Source organism: Colletotrichum orchidophilum, assembly GCF_001831195.1.
Source record: "Colletotrichum orchidophilum strain IMI 309357 chromosome Unknown Scaffold_14.1, whole genome shotgun sequence".
Classification (NCBI taxonomy): Eukaryota; Fungi; Ascomycota; class Sordariomycetes; order Glomerellales; family Glomerellaceae; genus Colletotrichum; species Colletotrichum orchidophilum.
This window is the reverse complement of record NW_019172970.1, coordinates 328,636-349,874: the sequence shown is the minus strand read 5'-3', so window position 1 is coordinate 349,874 and position 21,239 is coordinate 328,636. Positions and strand designations below refer to the sequence as shown.

Sequence of the window (21,239 nt, the reverse complement as noted above, 5' to 3'; positions counted from 1 at the left end):
AATGTGCCGGTGTATTTAACAGTACAAGGTAGACAGGTCGCCTATACCTCTCTGGGAAGAGGAAGTACATCAGCAATGGATCCTGTTGTGTCATTGAGCTGGCGATGTGTCACAAAAGCTGCGTAAAAGACAAGAGCTTCTGGCTCCAAAGCTCAAATTTTAATGACTAGATGAGGACTTGCTGACTTTTCATTGGTAGAGAACATATGTACGTGATGCTGCAGGTGTACACAGTCAGCGAATGATCCATGGTGGTGCCGGTAGGAGCTGCGATTACTAATGCGATTCGAAGCTGGGCGAAAGCCCGCCACTGGCGGCGTCATTATCATGTGACTCGTTTGATAAGCCCCGCGCTCGCCTTATCGGCCGGGTTCATGATATTTTTTTTTTCCTCTCGAGGACAACCCCGCCATACACCGAGCCCAAACGCCCAAGGAGGAACCCCTCGTCGCCTCGTTTTTTCCCTAACATTTCCTCCCAAAATCGACAAGGAATCGGGCACTGAGGGAAGAAGCACCAAAACATGACGAACGCCACTATTCTCTGCTGCAACTGCGGCGCCCCCATTGACGGAACCACCGCCGCCAATGCGCTCTGCTTTGACTGCATCAAGCTGACCGTCGACATCTCCCAGGGCGTCCAGCGCGAAGCCACCCTCAACTACTGCAGAGACTGCGAACGCTGGCTGCTGCCGCCCAGCAGTTGGATCGTCGCCGCTCCCGAGTCCCGTGAACTCCTCGCCCTGTGCCTCAAGAAGCTCAAGGGTCTGAACAAGATACGCATCATCGACGCCTCCTTTGTGTGGACGGAACCCCATTCGAGACGAGTCAAGGTCAAGATTACGATCCAGGACGAGGTCCAGAGCGGAGTCCTTCTTCAGCAAGCCTTTGAGGCCATTTACATTGTCGCGTACCAGCAATGCCCCGACTGCGCGAAGTCATACACAGCCAACGTATGGCGTGCCTCGGTCCAGGTCCGCCAAAAGGTCCTGCACAAGAGGACGTTCCTCTACCTCGAGCAGTTGATCATGAAGCACGGCGCACACAGAGATACTCTCAACATTAAGGAGGCCAAGGATGGAATCGACTTCTTCTTCTCAGCGAGGAATCAGGCCGAGAAGTTTTGCGACTTCCTCAACTCAGTGGTGCCGTGTACGGTCAAGAAGTCGCAGGAGCTCATTTCGCAAGATATCCACACATCGACAAAATCGTTCAAGTTCACCTTCTCGGTTGAGCTGATTCCTATCTGCCGTGACGACCTTGTTGCCATGCCCATTAAGCTGGCACGGGCTTCCGGCAACATTTCTCCCCTCGTCATTTGCCACAAGATCGGAACTGCAGTATACCTCTTTGATCCCAACACCCTCCAGACTGCAGATGTCAGTGCTCCCATATACTGGCGCGCACCTTTCCGTTCCCTCGCCGACGTCAAGTCGCTCGTTGAGTTTATCGTTATGGACATCGAGCCGACGGGTATCACAAAGGGCAAGTGGCATCTCGCAGAGGTGCAAGTAGCCCGCGCCTCCGACTTGGGTTCCAACGACAAGACCTACTTTGCGAGAACACACTTGGGTGGCCTGCTGCACGCTGGCGACTCGGTCATGGGCTACATGCTTACTGGCACCAACTTCAACAACGAGGAATTTGACGCCATCGAAGAGTCGCACGCCTACGGCTCGACGATACCCGACGTCATCCTGGTCAAGAAGCACTACCCCAATAGAAGAAAGCACAAGAACCGCAACTGGAAGCTCAAGCGCATGGCCAAGGACGAGGGCGAGCTGCTCCCCAAGCAGGCGGATCAGGACCGCATGAACGAGGACTACGAGCAATTCCTGCGCGACGTCGAGGAGGATGATGAGTTGCGCGCGACAATGGCGCTGTACAAGGCGCAACAGGCGCAGAAGATTGATCCGGACGCCATGAGCATCGCCGAGACCGAGGGTGATGAGGGAGCTCCGAGGGTGGACATGGATGAGCTGCTTGACGACATGGACGAACTCCAGATTCAGGACTAAGCGTTGATATCCGTTTCCGAAAGGGAAGGGGGCGTGTGTGTCTACGGACGGGCAAGTTGGGACGTATCTCTCGAGGTCCCCGACGTTGGTGGACCCGGGATGGTGTTAAGGTTTAGTGACCGTCTGCGGGGAAGAAATCTATTTCTCGAGATGGTACGTGGACACGTTTGGTTTCTCGGCAAAAGAAGAGTGGAAGAGTCATGTTAAATTCTCTTTCAAAAAATGGATGGGACGGTTCAAGGATAGGTTGGCCAGGCGTGTATGCATCAGATACCTTGACTGAGACTGCAACGCTAGTAAAAGTCGTTGCGTTCGTCGTTGGAAAAACTATTAGATCACCACGTGGCTCATGCGTCCGCTTTATTATTCTTTGCCGTTCAAACGCCGCCGACGCCGCCGCCGCTCACGATCATGTTAAGCAGGGATCCAATGTCGGAGCTGTTGGCGATGTACCACTGCCCAAGCTGTCCTCCCACCCTCCCCCAGTCTAAGGTACTGTGCGTGCGTGCTCAGCACCCTGTCTACCTTATCTCATCCATGGACGACATCGTACGTGCGTCCGGCAGCAACTCATCGCACGGCCCGCGGCAGTCACCCCTCTTACACCACTCAGGAGCCCAACAAGCAGCACATCGACCTTCCCATCAAGAGTCCAATGTCCGTGCTGTTCTCCCTCTGTTACCCAAACAGGGTGCCGACTGTCTGGGACTGCCGACCGCACTGTTTCTAATCGCCGACTCCAGCGGGCTTGAGCACAATCACACCACAAACTCGGCACACCCAGGTTTTCCCCCGTGGCCCCGTCTACCTGTTGGTTCGTTCGAGAGGCGGGCAGACTCCCCTACGTCCAGCACTGGACACTCTAGGGACCCGACCCGGCCGCCGCCGACTCTAGGAGCCACGCCCTCCTCCCACGGCATCGTTCTTTCAATTCTACGAAACCGACGTGGTCCGCCCTCCTCCTCCTCCTCCTCCCTCCGGGCTTCCCCAGAGTCTCCCGGGGCGGTTAGGATCAGCCTTAAGGTATCCAGGTCCCCAACCCTGGAACCGAGGTCCAAACAGGCGTCGCCGGCTGGGCGGGTAGACAGAGAGCTGTCGGCACCTCCCTTTTCCCCAGACTTTGGTCTCCCAGACGGGTCCGCCCCCTGAAGCTCTTTACACCCCCCCGCCATCATGAGTTAAGAGTCCACTCCCTCGACCCTACTGGCGACATAGATGAGACGGTGGGGAGCCAGGATGCCGACGGGGACCTAATACCCTGGGGGATTCCAGCTACGCCCTCGGTGCTGCGCAGATTTACAGTTTATAAGGTTTTGAATGGTGGTGGGAGGGTGCAGGTAAGTTGTCCTACCAGCACCCAGGTCGATGCGGACTCCGACGGACGGAAGCTTCACGGCGGCAGGCGGCTTGATTTTTGTCCAGGAGGGGAGGGTCCTCGCGCGAACGGGCAAGCTAGTAGAGACCGCGCGCGCAATGCCCTGTTGCCTTTGAGGCTTTGGGGATCATGTTTGCTGTCATCTGATCGAGATCTGGTGTACGGATACTTTGTTTTCTTGGACGCCGGTGAAGGTTTGCGCGGCAAGCTTATGTCAATGTCTGCGGTTTCGTCCGAGTGGGAATGATTCCAAAGACAATATCTCCTGTGAGCGGTATACGTACGGCGCCTTGGTGATGAATTGGCTAGTTTGCCAGTTTGTCGAGGTTACAGTGTGTTGGGCTTGGTGTAAGTTGGTTCACCGAGAGGCCGAGGCGGAACGGCTGCTTTGGAGGTGATCAACATCATAGCCGCGGCTTGCCTGAAACACTACTCATTGATTACTCGATGCAGAGATACTGTGAAATCGAATCATTGGGCGACTGGAAATCTTTCCGAGGCTGAGATGCATGTGGATTGGCGCTCTGTACACGTTGTTGAGCCGCAAGCTGAGCGTTGCGCTAATGGCAAAGTGCTCATGTTAGCGCCGGCTATTGTAACTACTCTATTTCGAGCAGCTTCTTTCGTCCCAGTGTCCAGGAGAGCATGTCATCATCGTTTTTTATGCCAAGCGAGCGGCTCGTCGCGAACACGAAAGTGGTGTACACGAAGCATTCGCATCCGCTCCGTTATGGAGAAAGACTTCACAGTTCAAGTGGTGTTCATGCTAGCAAGTACAGACGACACGCATCATTCTGCCTGAATACGACCGCGGCTCTATTTTGCATGGAGCTTCGTCCGTAGGGTATACTCTGAGGACGTCATGCCGTCATCTGTTTTCATGCCAAGATGCCAGACAGACTACCCTCCGCGCAGGCTCATGATGGTGACCCAGCGGCCTTCGCAATCGCTACTCGGCGGTCGGCCACACATGCCACATCTACCCACCTACACTTGCAACCACACCGTAACATTCCGAGGCTACTGATCCATAGGGCTCATTTCGTCTGATGATTGAAGTCCAAGTACGCTCCTCCTACCAGTAAAATGACGATGATAACATAGAATGCCGAACATACGGGCACCCCCTCCCATCAGAAGATCTTCCCGAGCACCCTCGCAACATCCCCTCCCGGCTTCGCAGTCGAGCCAGCCTCGCTTTTCCTATCCGCCAAGGGTATCTGCTTGAACACCGTCCGCCTCTTGTCTTGCTGCCCCTCTGCCGCACCACCAACCGAGGGCCCCGCTCCCGCTCCCACTTCCGTCACCGCAGCCGCAGCCGCCTTGCCGCGCTTCTCCCTCGTCGCAGCGATGCCGTCCAGCACCCTGGCCCTCTCCACGTTCCGCACAAACTCCTTGTTCTCCTTGCTCGCCTTGCTGATCTCGGCCCGCATCCTGCTCGTCCGCTCCGCGTTCTCGGCCGTGATCTGCTCCGTCAGGTGACGCCATTTGAACCCCTTGAGGTATTTCAGCGTCCAGATGTCGTCGTGGTAGTAGGACCCCTTCTTGCCGCCAATGGTCCGCGCGTTGAGCAGCTCGCAGACGGCCTTGGCGTCCTTTTTCCGCATGAACTCGACCCAGCCCTCCGTGTACGACTTCTTCTTGTTCCCGCCGGCCTTTACGCGGCGCGCGTGCGCCGTCGGGTCCTCGGGCGCGAGGAAGATGCGGTTGATCTTGCCGTACGGCTCGAGGAGGGAGCGTAGCTTCTGGGGCTTCATGAAGGGCGGGATGCGCGAGATGTAGACGACGCCGGACTTCTTAATCGCCTCTTCCGTCGCGACGAGGTTCTTTTTCGTCAGGGGCTTGGAGACGTCTGGGAGATCTGGCTTTGTGGAGTTTGACTTTTTCTTGTTGGTCGAGGTCGAGGCCTCTGCGCCGTCCTCGTCGGCGCCTTCATTGTCGCTCGCCGCGTCTTCTGCGTCCCCTGGAACATTTCGCTCTTCGTCGCTGAAGTCATCTTCGTCTTCGCTGTCGACTTTGCGCCTCTTGGCGGTGCGGCCTCCCTTGCGCAGCTCCTCGGCCTCGGAATCGTAGCCTTGGTCGAGATCGTCGTCGCTCTCGTCTGCGTCGAGGAATTTGTTGCGTTTTTCGGGGGCCATGGTGGCTGCTGGGACGTAATATCGATGGTGGTGGGTCCTAAAAGTCTTAAAATGCCAGCAAGAGCAGAATGTAATTCCCCTGCTAGAGCCTTGTCGGTAGCCTTGCTGTCGGCGGTAATGCAACCGTCGTTGTACAAGATCCAAATCAAAGTCCGCGATCCCAGCCACTGCGCGCGGTCTGCAAAAAAATTAGAGTGGACCTTATCGGTAGTGTCTTATCGGGGTAGTACAGTCTGATTACATCATCTCTTATCTTACCGCGTTCCCCACAAGCGCGGTCCGGCGGGCAGGTCACAGGTGCCCCTCCATGTCATTGCCCCTCCACCTGCCCCTCAGTGAGCTCACGATTCATGAAGGGGGATATCTAAGCTGCGAATTGCCTCCTGACCATCAACTAGATCTGATTCCTTCGCATTCGTACCTCTCTTTTACTTGACCTCAGATACCCCAAAGAGAATCAAACAACATGTCCGTCGAAGTCCTCAAGACCATCTCGCCTACCACCAACGAGGCCGTCCTCACCCGGAATGGCGTCTCCCAGGCCGACTTAGATGAGCTCCCCAACATTGCCACCAAGGCTTTCGAGTCATGGAGCAAGACCTCGCTGGCCGACCGCAAGACTATCGTCAAGAAGGCGCTGAGCCTTCTTCTCGAGCAAAAGGATGACCTGGCGCAGGAGCTCACTGTCCAGATGGGCCGTCCCTGCGCCTACACCGGCGTTGAAATCGCCACGGCGGTGAAGCGCGGCGAGTACCTGCTCAAGATTGCCGATGACGTTCTCAAGGACACCGACGGCGAGGCTGAGAAGGGGTTCAAGCGCTTCATTCGCAAGGTCCCCGTTGGCCCGGTCCTCGTCCTCTTTGCCTGGAATGTGGGTTGTCTCCTACCTGCGTGGCTCCACGTAACGCCGTCCGCAGCGTGGTGAATGTTCCATTGCTGTGAGACAACGCGAACTGCTGAGCCACCACCGCGACACCCCCGCCTCTTTGCTAACATGACACTCACAGTACCCTTATCTCATTTTGGTCAACTCGCTCGTTCCCGCGCTGTTGTCTGGCAACACCGTCATCTTGAAGCCGTCGCCGCAGACTCCGACCATTGTGGAGCGCGTGGCCAAGGTGTTTGAGGAGGCCGGTCTCCCGGCCGGCGTGCTGCAGTTCTTCCACTGCGGCTCTCCCGTCTTGATCGAGTCCATTGTGCGCAACCCCAAGGTGAAGCTCGTCGCTTTCACCGGCTCCGTAGCTGGCGGTCTGGCTGTTCAGCAGGCTGCGTCAGACCGTGTCGTCAACGTCGGTCTGGAGTTGGGAGGCAAGGACCCCGCGTATATCCGCAGCGATGTGGACATTGACTGGGCTGCGGCCGAGATTGTCGACGGCGCCGTCTTCAACTCGGGACAGAGCTGCTGCTCCGTCGAGAGGGTGTACGTCGACGACAAGATTCACGATGCCTTTGTTGAGGCCGTCCAGAAGGTTCTCAAGGGATACGTGCTTGGAGACCCCTTTGACAAGGGTACGCACGTTGGCCCCGTCATCTCGAAGCGTTCCCAGGAGGCGATCGAGTCGCACATCAAGGACGCTCTCTCCAAGGGCGCCACTGACGCAACGCCCGAGAACGAGTCCTTCAGCAACCCCCCGCCCAAGGGCAACTTTGTCAAGCCCACGCTGCTAACCGGTGTGGACCATTCGATGACGGTCATGACAGAGGAGACGTTTGGACCGGTGATTCCCGTCCAGCGTGTCAAGAGTGACGAGGAGGCTGTCAAGCTCATGAATGACAGCGAGTTTGGCCTGACTGCCAGCATCTGGACCAAAGACACGGACCGCGGCTACGAGCTCGCGAACCAGGTCGAAGCAGGAACCGTCTTCGTCAACAGATGCGATTACCCCAGCCCAGTAAGTACAATATGCCATGCTTGCCTTGGCGATCGGCCGACCCATGTTTTTGGCCGCTCCGACCACCCTTCGGTGATCGTTTGTCTCCGGTCCCCACTCTTCTTCTTCCCTAGCCCGATGCCCGCCCCTACCGCCAGAGTTGGCCAAGTGGTTGGATCCTATCCGGGGCGGGTAGCCGCATGTTAACCTTTTTCCCTTGTTGTGTTATCTGCCTGCCGGCTTGCAACCTTTCGCAGGTCGTTTATTCCCGCCATACTTCAAGCCATCTTCGTCATCAAGCCACAGTTTATCATAATAAATGTCGGCACTGACAATTGTTTTAGGACCTAGCGTGGACGGGTTGGAAGAACTCTGGCAAGGGGCAGACCCTAAGCCGCTTCGGCTACGATCAGTTTGTTAAGCTCAAGAGCTACCATTTGAAGGACTACCCCAAATGAGCGGTAGTATCGGAGCCCTGAGTGGGCCCATCTGTGCCCGCTTCACTGACTTTTGCATCATGCGGGAAGCTGGCGAAGAGTTGAAGCTGTGTCGAGATGGTGTTTTGCTTGGGAAAAGATCGCGACGGGATATAGTAGGTTGAGGAGGCTCTAGTCATCACGTTCCTGTCAGGGACTCAGTATCAGCTAGACAGGAGCCCACGTCAGAGGCGGCGTTTCTCAGCGCACAGGCAGCCGCTTTCTCGTGGCCACTAGCACGGGTGGTCTCTGCACAGGTTTTAAAGAGTGGACTGCCGGGTGTCCGTGTCACGATGGGCTGAGCCAGAGCATCGGGGAGGACGCACGATGAAAGTGGAGATGCACGATCACGATATCTGTTAATGCTTGAAAATCAAAGATACCTCATTTTTTGTTTATCCTTACCTCAACCAGTCCCGAGCCAAGGAGCGGATGGAACTAAAATCTGCCAAGTGAAGTGGAGGGGGCTTGTCGAAGTCGTATGAAGCAATGCAGACTAGCAAATGGCATGATCAACCCGACCCGCCGACAGCGTCAAGTGTCAGTGTCACTCACGTCAACGGCGTCACGCTCAGATGGTTCATGTTGCCAGTTAGGTCATATGGTGTACCTAGTGTGATCTGTGTCCTACGATTGTGTGTCTACGTCCCCGACGAGTTGGTTCACTTAACTCTCCCCCTTCGTGTTCCTCTTCCTCTTACCTCTGCTTTCTGATGCCGGCTCTGCGAGACCGTAGCCGCGCTCAGAACCTGCAATGTCGAAGGCGGCAGTGTAGATGTGCCTAAAACATTGCGTGCCATGGTCATGGCAAGTCCGAAACCGAAGCTGTGAGTGGTCAGATTGCGATGGTGTGCGATGGGTGTGCGATTGTGTATCCGCTTTTGGCATGAACACACGTTCTCACTCTTCATTTTTCTGTCTGGGCGTGGAGGCGTGTGCAGCGGTCCGAGAGGGACGTGTCATCATTTCCCTGCATGACGGGATTTTCGACTAACAGAAACAGCAAGCAAATAAGTTCAAGCTCTACACGGAAACGGGCAAGAGGCAATTGTCGTCTCATCATCGCAACCGGGTCCTTCCCACCCGTGTGTCTATCTGTCTTGCGACCCTCATGAGATGAACGGCTCTAGGCTGCGCAGACTGATGCGGGAAACTTTAAGCGTCTGAGTAAGTCGGTGACATGAGTAATGCGGATTGATTAAGACAGAGTTTAGTAAAGACACGCAGCACAAAGGTTAAAGGTAAAAAGAAATGGCGGAAAGAATGCAGCTTAGCATCGAAACAACATGCAAGACCCTTGAAACCTGGAACCGTGAGTGCAGGAATTCCCGAAAGCCTCGTGAAGGTTTTTGTGTCGTCTCGTCGCATTCAGACAAAAGTGACAGAGTATCTCAGAAGGTTTTCCAACGTTGGAGTAAAAAAAAAAATGTGGCAGGCGTGGCATTGTAGTATCAGTATGTGTCCGGAACCGTCTTGCAGTATGTTTGAAAGAGAGAATCGGAGTCGGCAAGAGAGATAGAGAGGAAATTGGAGGTTTCTCCCGACTCGCGCGAGACATATGCTGCAGGAAAGCTTGACAAAGTGGCCATCTTTCCCTTCCATTGCGGATCTTCTTTTACGAGACTCGGGCGAATCCATACCTTTGATGTGTGGAATCACCGAATTCTGGAAGCAAACGTTGAAGAGTTTCAACCTACGGGCGGCCGCGGCCGCGTGGGAGTTCAATGGAGCTTGCGTGACGACGGCCGAGAGCATCTCAAAGGCTCCTCTTGAGTCTCATTTGACATTTGGAATCTGTCTCATTGCGGACAACGAAACAACAAGAATGTGTATCCGCATGAGGCATAATGGTGTCGTTTCAGTGGAACACAACGACTTTTCTGTTCCTTCTTACGCCGCAATAAAACCGTCGACTTGCTCAAATGCGGCCAAACCACAACTTAGAAGAGACAGAGAGAAAACTGTCGGCCGCCGGTGAGGCAAAAAGGTGAAGGGGAGGGCGAAGGCGTGTGTTGTCCAGTAGTGCTGGGAGTTACCTCGGAGGGTTTCAGTTGTTTCCTTGACGGTTTCCTCCGTACGGACGCAGTGGCACCAGTCTACAGAGCGGGATGGACGGATGGGAATGGGACTTTACCCTGCTTTCGTGCTTCGCCCCGACGTTGGACTCTTGAAACCTTCCGCAAACGGAATATACGATGTCTAGTTTGTGAAGTTTGCCAAGTTTGAGAGAGAGAGAGAGAGAGAGAGAGAGAGAGAGAGAGAGAGAGAGAGAGAGAGAGGAGGGCTTTGGTATCGTACGCTACCCGCACGAGCCGCACATTGAAGAGAACCTGCCGGAGGGTGGGGGGAGGGGTTGATTGAGCCCTTGGAGGGTCTTGGCAGGTCGTCAAAGGCCAAGAGAAAGTGCCGCGTTCAGCCATGCTGGGGCTACTCAACGAGGCTATCTTCATCGGTCATCTGCCCGTGGGTGTATGTGATAGTTGTCGATTGCATCGATGCATCGGGTAAGATGTTGAGATGTCGACGGGTGCAAGTCTCCACCATGAAGACCGAATTGGCCAATGATATCCGGTTTTCATGATGAGCTAATGGTGGGGCATGGCCGGAGCCGGTCATTCGGATGAGGGGCGTGCAGAAGGACGCTGATCTGGAGAAGAAGACGGCCCTGGGCGGGACGCTTAGTCAAGCCACCGGAAGCCAGTGCTGAGCGGGAAGGGTGGGGCACTTGAGGCCGGCACCCTTCGAAATACCTATAGGATATTCGTGCCTTGCACTACACTCTCAATCGATCAGTCCACTAGTGGCATTCGCTGTCAGGGAGGCTCGCGAGGCTCTGTCAGTCAAGCTGGCGATGGCTTCAAGGACCGCGCATCCGTCAAATTATCGGTCCTCAAAGTATGTTAGGTAAGCTGGGCTAAATGCCACGCTGCCACGCTGTGCTCCAACACTACCAGCTGACTAACCAATCCATCAATCCTTCCACCATCCGCCTACCTACACTACAAGCTAGCTCCTCAGATTGCAGGTTTGCAGATTGCAAAGGCGCACCCCCCCCTCCTCCACCACTGCCAAAGGATCCACCTCTCTCTTCGGCCGTAACTCAGCTGCCGTGGGAGGCACTTGATCTGGAAAGCGGTGCTTCCGTGACGCCGTCACTGCCTCTGCCGCGTTCTCCATCTCTGATTTCCTCTTCAGTCAAGCAAGTCCCGCTCTGGCAGCTGGGGTTCTTCTGGAGCTTGCGAGCACTAACGAACAATCGGGTTCGATCCAATGAATATGGGCTGGTGCCACCAAGGGGGAGGGGGGAGGTGGAGTTTTCTTTTCTGTGGCAGATTACCGATCTCCCACCCAAGGCTGGCTGGCGGACACGGCGTCGACGAGGCGAGCTGCCAAACCCTTGCCCTGGGACGCGCGACAGTCCAGCTGGCAGGCATCTGACCAGGGGTTGATACGTGCTGAAACCCCCGATCGGGAGGCCCTGTCACGGCCCTAGACGACTTATTGGATCGAGTCTATTTGCTGGGTTAAAATTACAAACACGTTGGCAGATTTTTGAGGCTGAAGGGATGCCCAATTCCCGACATGAAGGGGGCGCGAGAGAAACAAGCAAACATGCTGAGACGGCTGGGTTTACCGGTCAAAAGAGGTTTGGTTGACCAGGACACACGTGCAGGGGCCAGACGAGGGAAAGCAATCATTGCAATCCTTTTCCGCCATGATCTACCTATTGCAGATTGCTGGGCGAGATGAGAGTCTGCAGCTGAGCCTGCAAGCTGCAATGCAGGACAGGCATATGTTCCAAATCATCGGGACTTCAATAGGTATTGGGTGGGAATCGTCAGCATCATCTGCATCATCGGTTCACCGCCATCATCATCATCAATCCTCCATCATCACCGGGGTTCACAACCCGCCAGCTTGGAACCAGTGAGACGCGTGAGAAGTAAGTGTTTACGTCCTGGCCCTGCAGCTAATTACTGCCCCCCCCTCCCATCTCGATTCAGCTCGTAGTGCCTGGCTGGGGGCCTGCGGGTGTAACTCGATCGTATACGAAGTTGCTACGGATATCATGGACGATTATCCGTATGTTCCATATGCAATTGCTGCCAGCACACGAGTACCTACCTGCACTCGAACCGTGATTGACAACTGTTATGAGGATCTGCCGCGACCAATTTTACCTCCATCCCTTCAGTCCGACGATAGGTAGATAGCCTTGAATCCAGTGCCAGCCAGTCCGATAGCCCCTCCTCCTCCTCCAGCTCTTGGGGGCGTCCGCTGCTGCAAGCCGGCAAGCCCTCGCAGGCATGTCCAAAAGCGTCAGGTTCCTTCGTTTGCTAGACTCTTGATAGGCTGCGCGACTTGGCCCACGGGGCCTGACCACGCTGACTTGGCGTTAGTGGATGCCAGTACGGATAGGGCAAGTAGATCAACCAGGGCAAGCTGGCAACGCGGATGTGGCGCGGGAGACAGAGGTGAGAGTGAGGGGAGGGGGGGGGAGGATAGCCGCCGCGGCAAGTCCCAATGTCTGCCGTGTGCACCATCCGCAGGCTCCACTGTGTTCTCTCTGTGCCTGCCGCCCCGTTTCCGCCTTTTTCTTGCTGTGTCAGCATCTCTAAAACGGCTGGGGCTTGGTGTTTCCGGTGCCCCAGAGAACTGGATATGTGGCTCCTCATATCCAAACGAAACGCAAATGCCGTTCTGCCATATTAGTGCTTGGCGTTGAGGCTCTCGAACGGAAATTGACCCCCCACCCCTCTTCTTGCTGCACGATTAATCCATTACTGGATGCCAAGACTCTTAATATTATTGATGAGCAAGAATAAGAAGAAAAAAATGATGCCGAGTAATGCAACGAGAGTTAAGTTGCAAAAATGCTCATAGATGTCAAGGGGTCCTTGATTACATTCCTGTAAAATCTGTTCAGCCCAAGCGTTTGACCACTTTCGCAGGGGTTCCGCTCTGCATTCCGCTCCCAAGGCCGGGGGGAGAGGGGAGAAGGTCTGGAATGCAACCAGCCTCATTGGAAAACTTTGCTGAAGAAAAGGTAAAAAATGGCAACGGTCTACAAGAGCGGTAGGGCCGAGGGCGGAATGGATGCTACGCTGGAATGGCCGAGTGAGAACTGAGAAGAGAGTTGGAGAGACAGACTGCGGAATGCTGGAAGCCACGCTTGCCACGGCCGACGAGAGGAATGCAATGCAGACTCATCCTCGAACACGGCCGGCCGTTGCATTCAGACCGGCTACCTACGTGTCCAAACGTGGAATCCGGTGCAAATGTCTCGTCGATCGCGTGTCTGAAGGTCAAACCCGTAGTCCAAGAAGCTAGCATAGCCCATACAGAGTGCGAATATCAGAAACCGTTTTCGGCCCCGTTCCATGCTCATGCCAACAATTATCACGAGGCAGAAGCTGTGAACTTCAATACCACGATCACGATACCGAAAGCGACGAGCATGTCGCAAGAGAGAGGGGGTGTACGACCGTCCCAAACAAGACGGCTCGTGAAAGACACACACAGAGGGAGAGAGATGAGATCCCTATCGTCTCGTCACGCAGCCCTGGCCGCTGTCGCCTGAAGATGAAGAAAGCTTCAATAACAAACTCTACCAATAGGAGATTGGAGAGTGTTGCGCTCGGCATCATGCGGCCTTCCGCTGTACACCCTCTTTGCCCATCTCCCCATGCGTAATCCATGCCTACCTTACCAATTCCTACCCATGCCATGGCCACGCCCAACTCAATACAACTCTAAATCTGCAGTCGTTTGTTACGTGCGCAAAGCAGAAGGGAATTTTCGCAAAAACCCATGTCCATGCTCCACCACTCTCGCTTGAGTGTACACATCACCGCCCCCCCTTCCCCGACCTCCGGGCTCCAACCCTCTGGGTTCGCAGGAAAAAAAAAAAAAAAAAGGCGGGCGCTCGCAACACACTGCGCGCAGGCGCGGGGGGTTGGAGGGAGAGTGACTACCAGGATAGTCTCGCAATCGCTTCTTTACCTCTATCTATCCTTTGACCTGCAGAAATCTTCAATGCAGCAGTGCTAGGGTGCAGGACCCACGAGCACGGCCGGAGCGTCACACGGGGCCTGCTTCGGCGGCGGCGACGGCGACGGCGACGGCGGCTGGTTGACGGCGACGTGCCATTTCCCTCAAGTTCCACCGGTTGAGGGAATTAGGCTACTTTTTTTTTTCCCAAATTGAGAACAATGCCAAATTTCACCTACAGGCTCTCTCGATGTAGAACATCGCGGACGCGGCGCGGTGGGTAGTGGGGTTTCGGACCTGCATAGTGCTTGCATGTTGCCCAAAAGATCACAGTCATCTTTCAATGTCCTCCCCGCGATAAGTCAGGTCCCTTCCAGTGCGCGCCGCCGATATGATGACGCGCCGTAGGGTCGCAAGGGGAAAACTCGGGAAGCTGGAAGCTGGCGTGTCCGAATGCAAAACCGTCCAAGCAATCGGCTGCGTTGGGCAAAAAAAAAAAAAAAAGACATCACTCGGCCGGGTTGGTGAAATATCGTCACATCAAAGAACCAACCGTGCGGGAACAACGTTCAGTGGTGTGTCCAATTCAAGGCCGCGATGTCATCTCCTACTCTCTCACCAACCCCGAACCGGCCGACTGCGCATCATACGGTACTGTAGCACCGCACGTAAGAGCGAGCACCTTTGGTTCAAAAGGCATGACAGTGGTTGCGCGCGTAATATTGCGCAGCAGCGTTACGACGCAACACACCACCATGGCTCCGTTACCACACGCCCTTCCTCCCATCCTCCCATCTTGAAACAAATTCTGTTTTTTTTCTTGCCTCTTCTTATCACAGTTTATTATAACGGTACGTAGCGGTGCGCCGTGAGCCTTACGGCGCCGAGTTTCAGAATGGAGAGGGTGGGCAGTCAGGTTACTCAGCCCTCCCACTCAGTCCGAACTCTCTCTCTCTCTCTCTCTCTCTCTCTCTCTTTCTCTTTCTCTTTCTCTTTTTTTCTCTCACCCGACCGTGTGTCTCTCTCGTAGATTACCTATGCTGCTGCAGGGCCACAAGGGTGCAGGGGATCCCATTCCAACCAGGGGCTGCCGTTCGGCGATCAGCGTACCGCCGGCCGTCTGAGAGTCTCCTCCCCCACGCGCACGCGGCGGAACCGATGATGATGATGATCCCTCCCCTGCCCTGTCCAGGCCCCTGGGTCTCTCTGATTGGGGAATTTCCCGACGTCCCCGATTCAATGCGCGATCTTAACACGGAGTCGAAACTTTTGTTTTTTCCCTCTTTGCCTGCCAGCTCGTTTTCGTCGTTTTGCTTTCTAGGGAGTCACTTTAATTTTAACATGGACAAGAAAGTTGAAACTTTGTTGCCTACCTTACCTTCTCACCTAAATGCGTCTGCGGTACAGTCAGCCCACGTGAGATGCTCTCTCTCTCTCTCTCTCTCTCTACACTGATGTTGCACAACGTCGTCAATGCTTGGAACAAGACTCCCTCTCGTCTTCGATTCGAGCCTATCCCCAAAGAAGTTGCATTTAACCCAGCAGGCGAGGAAACAGTAGCAGTCATCGTCGTTATCACAGTGAAATCGTAGTCTCCAGTCCATCGCCTCTACGTCCGTTGCAATGGATACACACCCTTAATCCCTTGCCCTTCCCCAATCCAACATCCTTGCGACCATCTCGACCATACACAACACATTCACACCACACCCATCTTTGGGATTTAGCCTCTCCGCCTAACCTATTTTCCGTCCGTGGCGTCCGTCGGCCGACGGACGGGCACTTTTCTTTGGTCGACATTACGATGGCATGTGTGTCCTGCGGTCAAGAGAGCCACGGTGGTTGTTCCTGGGCGCATTTCTGCACACGGCAGTTTCATCTCACATCTCCCTCCCCCTCACTCTGAATCCTGGCCGAACACACACACCCCCCCTCCCCTCCCCCGCCTCTTCCGCTCCCCGACTATCCGTCTCCCCCTCCCTCAGATGCTTTTGGCATTGATGAGATGACTGACACACCACCCAAGGGCGTCAGGTCCAGATCCGAAGGGGGACAGCGACGTACGGAGAGGCGGACGTGGACAAGGGGGGGTGTATGGTAGTGGGCGTGCGCAAAGTGGATGGAGTGGGAGGGGAGGGGGGCGTGCGATCGTTCCCGGGGACGTACGTGCCTTACGCACGTCTTCAACAAACTAGCGCGGCACTCTTCCTTCCTTCTTTTCGCTCGTTGCACACCACCACCCTACCCTGGTGTGTGGTTTGAGTCCACCGATCTGGGAATAGATATATGAGTTTGCTCGCTTCCCTTCTCTCCTTCTGTCTCCCTCGTTGCTTATTCCAGCAGTATTCAAATCAATCCAACATCCACACCAAGCAGATTCAAATTAGACAACGATCCAATAATCCAAGCTTGCTAGCACTTCCCAAGGCTGAGCCTAATCCACACAACAACACACACCAGGGAACCAGAGAGCTGGAAAGAAAAAAAGCAAAGAGACGCAGGAACAGCAGAACCTCTTCAGAGATCTACGAGACAAGGGGGAAAAATTAGAAAGATATATATCTCACCATCTGTCCACCCACATCATCAGAATCTCGAACAACAACAATAGTTGAAGAATCAACAGCATCCATCCCTTCAATCATCGTCAACAACAACAAACAACTTTTATCCCTGTGTATAACCGCCACACTGGAGTTACGTACATCGACCAACGCGTTGACTTATAATACCACCAACCGCACTCGACATCTTCAATACCATCAGTACCATACATCACTCCCACCGCCACCGCCACCACCACCATCATCAAAATGCAAAACGACTCAGCCATGCACTCCAACGACGGCTTCAAGGTCTTCCTTAACAAGATGATCCGCCGCAACAGGAAGGAGGTCAAGCAGCGCGGCTCCGAGATTTCTGCTCCCTTCAACTTCCAAAAGTGCAACCTCGACCTCGCCGGTATCAGCGCAGATGAGTAAGTTGATACCTCTTTTTGTCCCACACATTGCCTACAGTATACTAACAAGCCTTCCAGGATCGCTATGCTCAAGGAACAAGCAGTCGCCAGCCGAATCGGCATCGCCGATTTCGACTCCGACTTCCCTGCTCGCCCTCTCTTCTCCATTCAGCCCGTCTTGTCCAGCGCCTCCATCTCCACCGTTGGCAGTTCCTACAGATAGATGACTTCAGTCTCTACAACAACACCATACTTCAACTCTCACAACATCATCTCTTTTATCAACCAATATCACTATCAACTATCAACAACCACAACATCATTACATCAGACCACTACTAAACTACTACACCACCACTACCCTAATGAGAGTTGGACCTAATGGAGCTGCAACTGGAACACCCAGGATGGTGCATTTGCACGGGAAGAAAATGTTTGAGAGCGTTTGTTTCCTTACAACTAGCGACTGGCACGGTACTATGATACCTGGGACACAATACTTTTTTTTTTTTAGCAAGCGACGGCGTTTACGGATGGGAACTCATGGCGATGACGATACGTCGTACGCACATTTGAGAGGGAAGGAAAGAAAGAGACCGTTTTGTTTCGAAAAGAACGATACCACTAGGTACGCGAGGAGGCTGCATGCGAAAAGCTGCGTTGCCGAGAGATGAGGCCAGGTGATCAGAACATGGTCGAGACTTGGGTCCGCAGATGAATCAATCAAACACGTTAAAACAAACATACCATGCAGTTTACTGTTCTTTGTGATACTATCGTGACACTTGCTTCGGTCCTCTGCTATCATTACGACGTGGACCTCGTGTGCATCGAAATGGAATCGGGTTATTGCCTATGAAAAGCTCAAATTGCCCGGATTCCTTCACATAGGCTGTCGAACTTCACGGAGAAAGACCCCGCTGGCGTGGAAGATACGCTTTGATATCAGGGAAAGCCTCCGAGCCAGTTCCCCCTGAGAGTGCGCTGTGAGCTGCAAAGCGTGAAAGCGTTGCTTGTCATGCGAACTTCAAGTCGTTGCATTAGGAAGGACCTCGTCATGAGGCGTTTACGTGTACTTTACTCTACCAGCCAGCTGCGATATCGATAGTCTTGTACGTATTGTATAGCCTAAGAACTCTACGTTTTTCAATGGTGTATATGATGGCAAATTTTGTAGACGCTGTTAGTGTGTGATATATGGATATGTATGTAGCATGGAGTAGTTGGCCCTCATAGGTGATGGAAGTAGGCGTGTGGGATGGACTTGTAAGCTCATTTCTAAAGTTAGTAAGGGGCTTGCTACTCCTTGACCGAGGCTGCAGATTTTCGATGAAGTATGCGGTTTTGTTTTGTATTCGTTTTTCACCTATCCATCACTCGATAATGGTTGCGTATGTTCAATGCAGCGAGCTCAGCCCTTCACGATTTCCGATGCATCGTGCAACACCATTGTAATCCGAGATGATCGGATGTCCATCTCGGAGTCACTCTGTCAATCCGATGTGGACCTAAGAAGCAGAGATATGCAAACAAGAAGACCAAGTCGGGATGCCGCGTAATGATGCACAGTGCGTCTTCCCTGATGCTAGCTCTGCACGGCACCGCTCGCACCTTGCGGCGGCAAGCTGCGCCCCACGTGAACGTGAAGTCAAGACTGGGCCGACTGGGTACGGGCGTCGATCCTCCACAGCCCACACCGAGTCCCGAGCCGACACATCTCGGTGACAGGCGGAGGCGAAGTCCCCGGACGGGCGCAGGTTGCAGCGCATTAGGGGTGATGAATAAGCCGCAAACCCCTGGCCAAACCGCGGTGACGGCATCAGAAATGACCAGGCAATAACCGGAACAAAACCAGCGGCCAGGTAGCGGCACTGCCAGACGACCTAACCCGTCGGCGGTCGACAAACAGAGGGTATCTATCATGAGGCACGGGGATAACGCTCGCACAATCCGCGGCGGCGGAGGTAAGCCGGCTCAACCAGAAGCCCGTTCCTCCGAGTCTGATGTGTTGCGTTCGTGAGCCTTCGGAGCCTAAAGGGCCACCGGCTAGTACCTGTGCATTGCGGCACACATCACCCATGGCCATCCATGTCTGGCGGGAGGTGGTGCCTGACCAAGATCCTGGTTTGGAATCTATGAGACTGAGGCCCTGTGCCGTGCCGCAGAATCGATTGCGGCTCTTTTTCGTGGAGGAATGGCCTCGTGATGAGAAGGATGTGAGGCGCACCCACGAGTTGCGGGAAATTCAGGTGCTTGGCCACTCCAATTTTGCGGAGGAGGAGTTCCGGGTGCATCTCGATTTCTCAATTGTCTCGGCGCGTCGCGTCTGTTAGCGCACGACCTCGCCAGCATCTATATTAGGACATAAGGTAGTAACGACAGGGAGACCAAGAAGCTTTTCACCGCCAGGCTATCCGTAGTCTGACCCAGAATGGCCCCCCGCCTCTATTGTGTAGTTGACGAGACAATTGGCAATGAAGATCTCATCGCCATCTCCGGGCCGTCTTCGAGATTCAGGGAAATGCGGTAAGTGACCCTTGAGCCAAGGGTCCACGGGGACTTGGAGGGGCAGATTACATTGCCAGTTTGGGCGCGCCGCCATTCGTCCGCGGATGCAAGGGATGGACGACGGGGACGGGCAGGCCCAAGGACATGGGATAGAGAACTACATCGTTGGTACATTACATAGTATCCGTAACAGGCTGGGTGTCAGACTCTCAGAAAAGGAGACAAACAAGGGGTTGCAGGAGGGGATTTGGAAATGCGAAAGCGGGTTGAAATTTGACGTCGACGATTTGTTGTTCTTCTTCCGCTCGTGTTGCTGCCGGCGGCGATCCATAGCTTCATGCCAACACTCACTTCACTCGAAGTTAACGGCTGTGGCTGGGAAAGCATTGCTGGCAGTGTCTAATCGTAGGTCAGGGACCCGTGTTATCCAGAGGTCGAAGCTGGCCAGCGGTGCCAGTCCTACCACTGAACAATAATTCCAGCGGTCCAGCCACGATCATCGGTGCCAGAGGCGGTGGGAGCTGAGCAAAGGGTTTGCCTCAGCTTTCATGGGCCCTGGATTTGGTGTTGAAAAATTTGCGTGCGCGGATGGGAATCTGGTGGTGAATCACCAATGAGTACACTATAACTAGCAGACGCTACCGGCGGGGAAGTACCGGTGCAGCTGTCCAGCCAGGGGCCAGTGATGGGCGAAATATCGCAGAGGGTGGGAACGGAATGGAAAGGCGGGGCTGGTGGCAGCTTCCCGACAGGACGGAACTGGGCAGTGGGAACTTGATCCTTCCCTGAGTGGCTCCCGAATGGAGGCAGGGAAAGCTCCCCGACAATCCCGCGCCTTCCGGCTTCTCCCAGCATTGCGCCGGTTCTGATTGGTCACAGCCCGGTCGTCATCTATTCGCGTCCACGACCTTCCAACTTGGCTCCGCCAGGGGAGAAGGAGCCAGTGCACGGCAGCAATTGGACAGTCCTGGGGAAACATTGGACATGGCACATGTGTTTCTGTCGAAACGTCTCCAGCCTTGAAGCGGCCCCACGTAATCCAGTGCAATGGTGCCGGTTTCTTCTCGCAGGATGGCTCACGAGTCCAAGCAATTGCCAAATCAGGCCGATGACTCTTCGATGTCTCCCACCTAGTGGCCCCCTGGGACTCGGGAGGCCCCCTTTGGCTGCCCCTGGATGCGCCCCAAATTTCCCCGTGTTTTTGTGGTCGTGTGCGTTGACAACGTCAAGTTCCAGCGCAGCTTTAGACCGTTTCTTAGGACAACTATAGCTAGGCCTTTGATACGCAGCGATGATCAAGCAATCTCGCATCCTCAGGCGGCAGGCTGGAGTCGTCATCTTGCTGCGGGAGCCAACTTGGAAGCCGAGGGAGGTGAGGGGCCAGAAAGAACTTGTGACCGAACGGGCTTTTCAAACTTGCGAAAGGATCCGTACCTTTTGCGCCTTCAACACCTCTAGTACCTTATGACATGCATCATCGGCCCCGGAGCGTATGCTAGACGTATCCGTCCCGTCTCCGACCTCGATTCATCCGGTCTCCTCTCGTCGTCACCTGTCAGCTTCCCAGGCGTAGGTCGATGGGAGGAGGCAGATGTCGGGAAGAAAGGGCATTGAGGCCACCTCATCCATTCCCTTTGTTGTTCGTCTCTGTCTCGGTATCTATTTCTACTCCACGATTTTTTTTTTTGCCAGGGCCTAAGGTAGTGGTCATGATCCATTCCAATCAACCAGCATTGCTTTTTCAATGCTTGGTCCGGATACCCAAACACGAACAAGGGAGTGAGCCACAGCAAAACGAGGCTAGAGACAGCCATGAGCCACTCAGAGGTCGCAAACACTTCGGGGTTTGCTGCCTGAGTCATTAATAACAAGGAGTAGCCACAATGTGTCCACCCTCAGAAAAT

At 54.5% G+C, this 21,239-nt stretch overlaps 6 protein-coding genes across 6 annotated transcripts; 3 read left to right on the top strand and 3 right to left on the bottom strand.

Annotated features, from left to right (window-relative positions):
* Window positions 1-523: 523 nt before the first annotated feature.
* Window positions 524-2,017, top strand: CORC01_02520 (NMD3 family protein; the record flags this gene model as incomplete). The annotated part of the gene is made up of 1 exon (XM_022614170.1): window positions 524-2,017. The coding sequence occupies one exon, from the start codon at window positions 524-526 to the stop codon at window positions 2,015-2,017; it is 1,494 nt and encodes a 497-aa protein (XP_022479382.1).
* Window positions 2,018-2,394: 377 nt separating this feature from the next.
* CORC01_02519 (uncharacterized protein) lies at window positions 2,395-3,192 on the bottom strand (the record flags this gene model as incomplete). The annotated part of the gene is made up of 2 exons (XM_022614169.1): window positions 2,395-2,504; window positions 2,826-3,192. 2 exons carry the CDS (start codon window positions 3,190-3,192, stop codon window positions 2,395-2,397), a joined length of 477 nt encoding a protein of 158 aa, XP_022479381.1.
* A 1,333-nt stretch (window positions 3,193-4,525) lies between these two features.
* CORC01_02518 (RNA recognition domain-containing protein) lies at window positions 4,526-5,530 on the bottom strand (the record flags this gene model as incomplete). The annotated part of the gene is made up of 1 exon (XM_022614168.1): window positions 4,526-5,530. The coding sequence occupies one exon, from the start codon at window positions 5,528-5,530 to the stop codon at window positions 4,526-4,528; it is 1,005 nt and encodes a 334-aa protein (XP_022479380.1).
* Window positions 5,531-5,996: 466 nt separating this feature from the next.
* Window positions 5,997-7,859, top strand: CORC01_02517 (aldehyde dehydrogenase; the record flags this gene model as incomplete). The annotated part of the gene is made up of 3 exons (XM_022614167.1): window positions 5,997-6,401; window positions 6,538-7,422; window positions 7,746-7,859. The coding sequence occupies 3 exons, from the start codon at window positions 5,997-5,999 to the stop codon at window positions 7,857-7,859; spliced, it is 1,404 nt and encodes a 467-aa protein (XP_022479379.1).
* An 8,822-nt stretch (window positions 7,860-16,681) lies between these two features.
* On the top strand, window positions 16,682-17,050 carry CORC01_02516 (uncharacterized protein; the record flags this gene model as incomplete). Its single annotated transcript, XM_022614166.1, has 2 exons — window positions 16,682-16,845; window positions 16,906-17,050. The coding sequence occupies 2 exons, from the start codon at window positions 16,682-16,684 to the stop codon at window positions 17,048-17,050; spliced, it is 309 nt and encodes a 102-aa protein (XP_022479378.1).
* Window positions 17,051-20,789: 3,739 nt separating this feature from the next.
* Window positions 20,790-21,197, bottom strand: CORC01_02515 (uncharacterized protein; the record flags this gene model as incomplete). The annotated part of the gene is made up of 1 exon (XM_022614165.1): window positions 20,790-21,197. One exon carries the CDS (start codon window positions 21,195-21,197, stop codon window positions 20,790-20,792), a length of 408 nt encoding a protein of 135 aa, XP_022479377.1.
* Window positions 21,198-21,239: the final 42 nt, after the last annotated feature.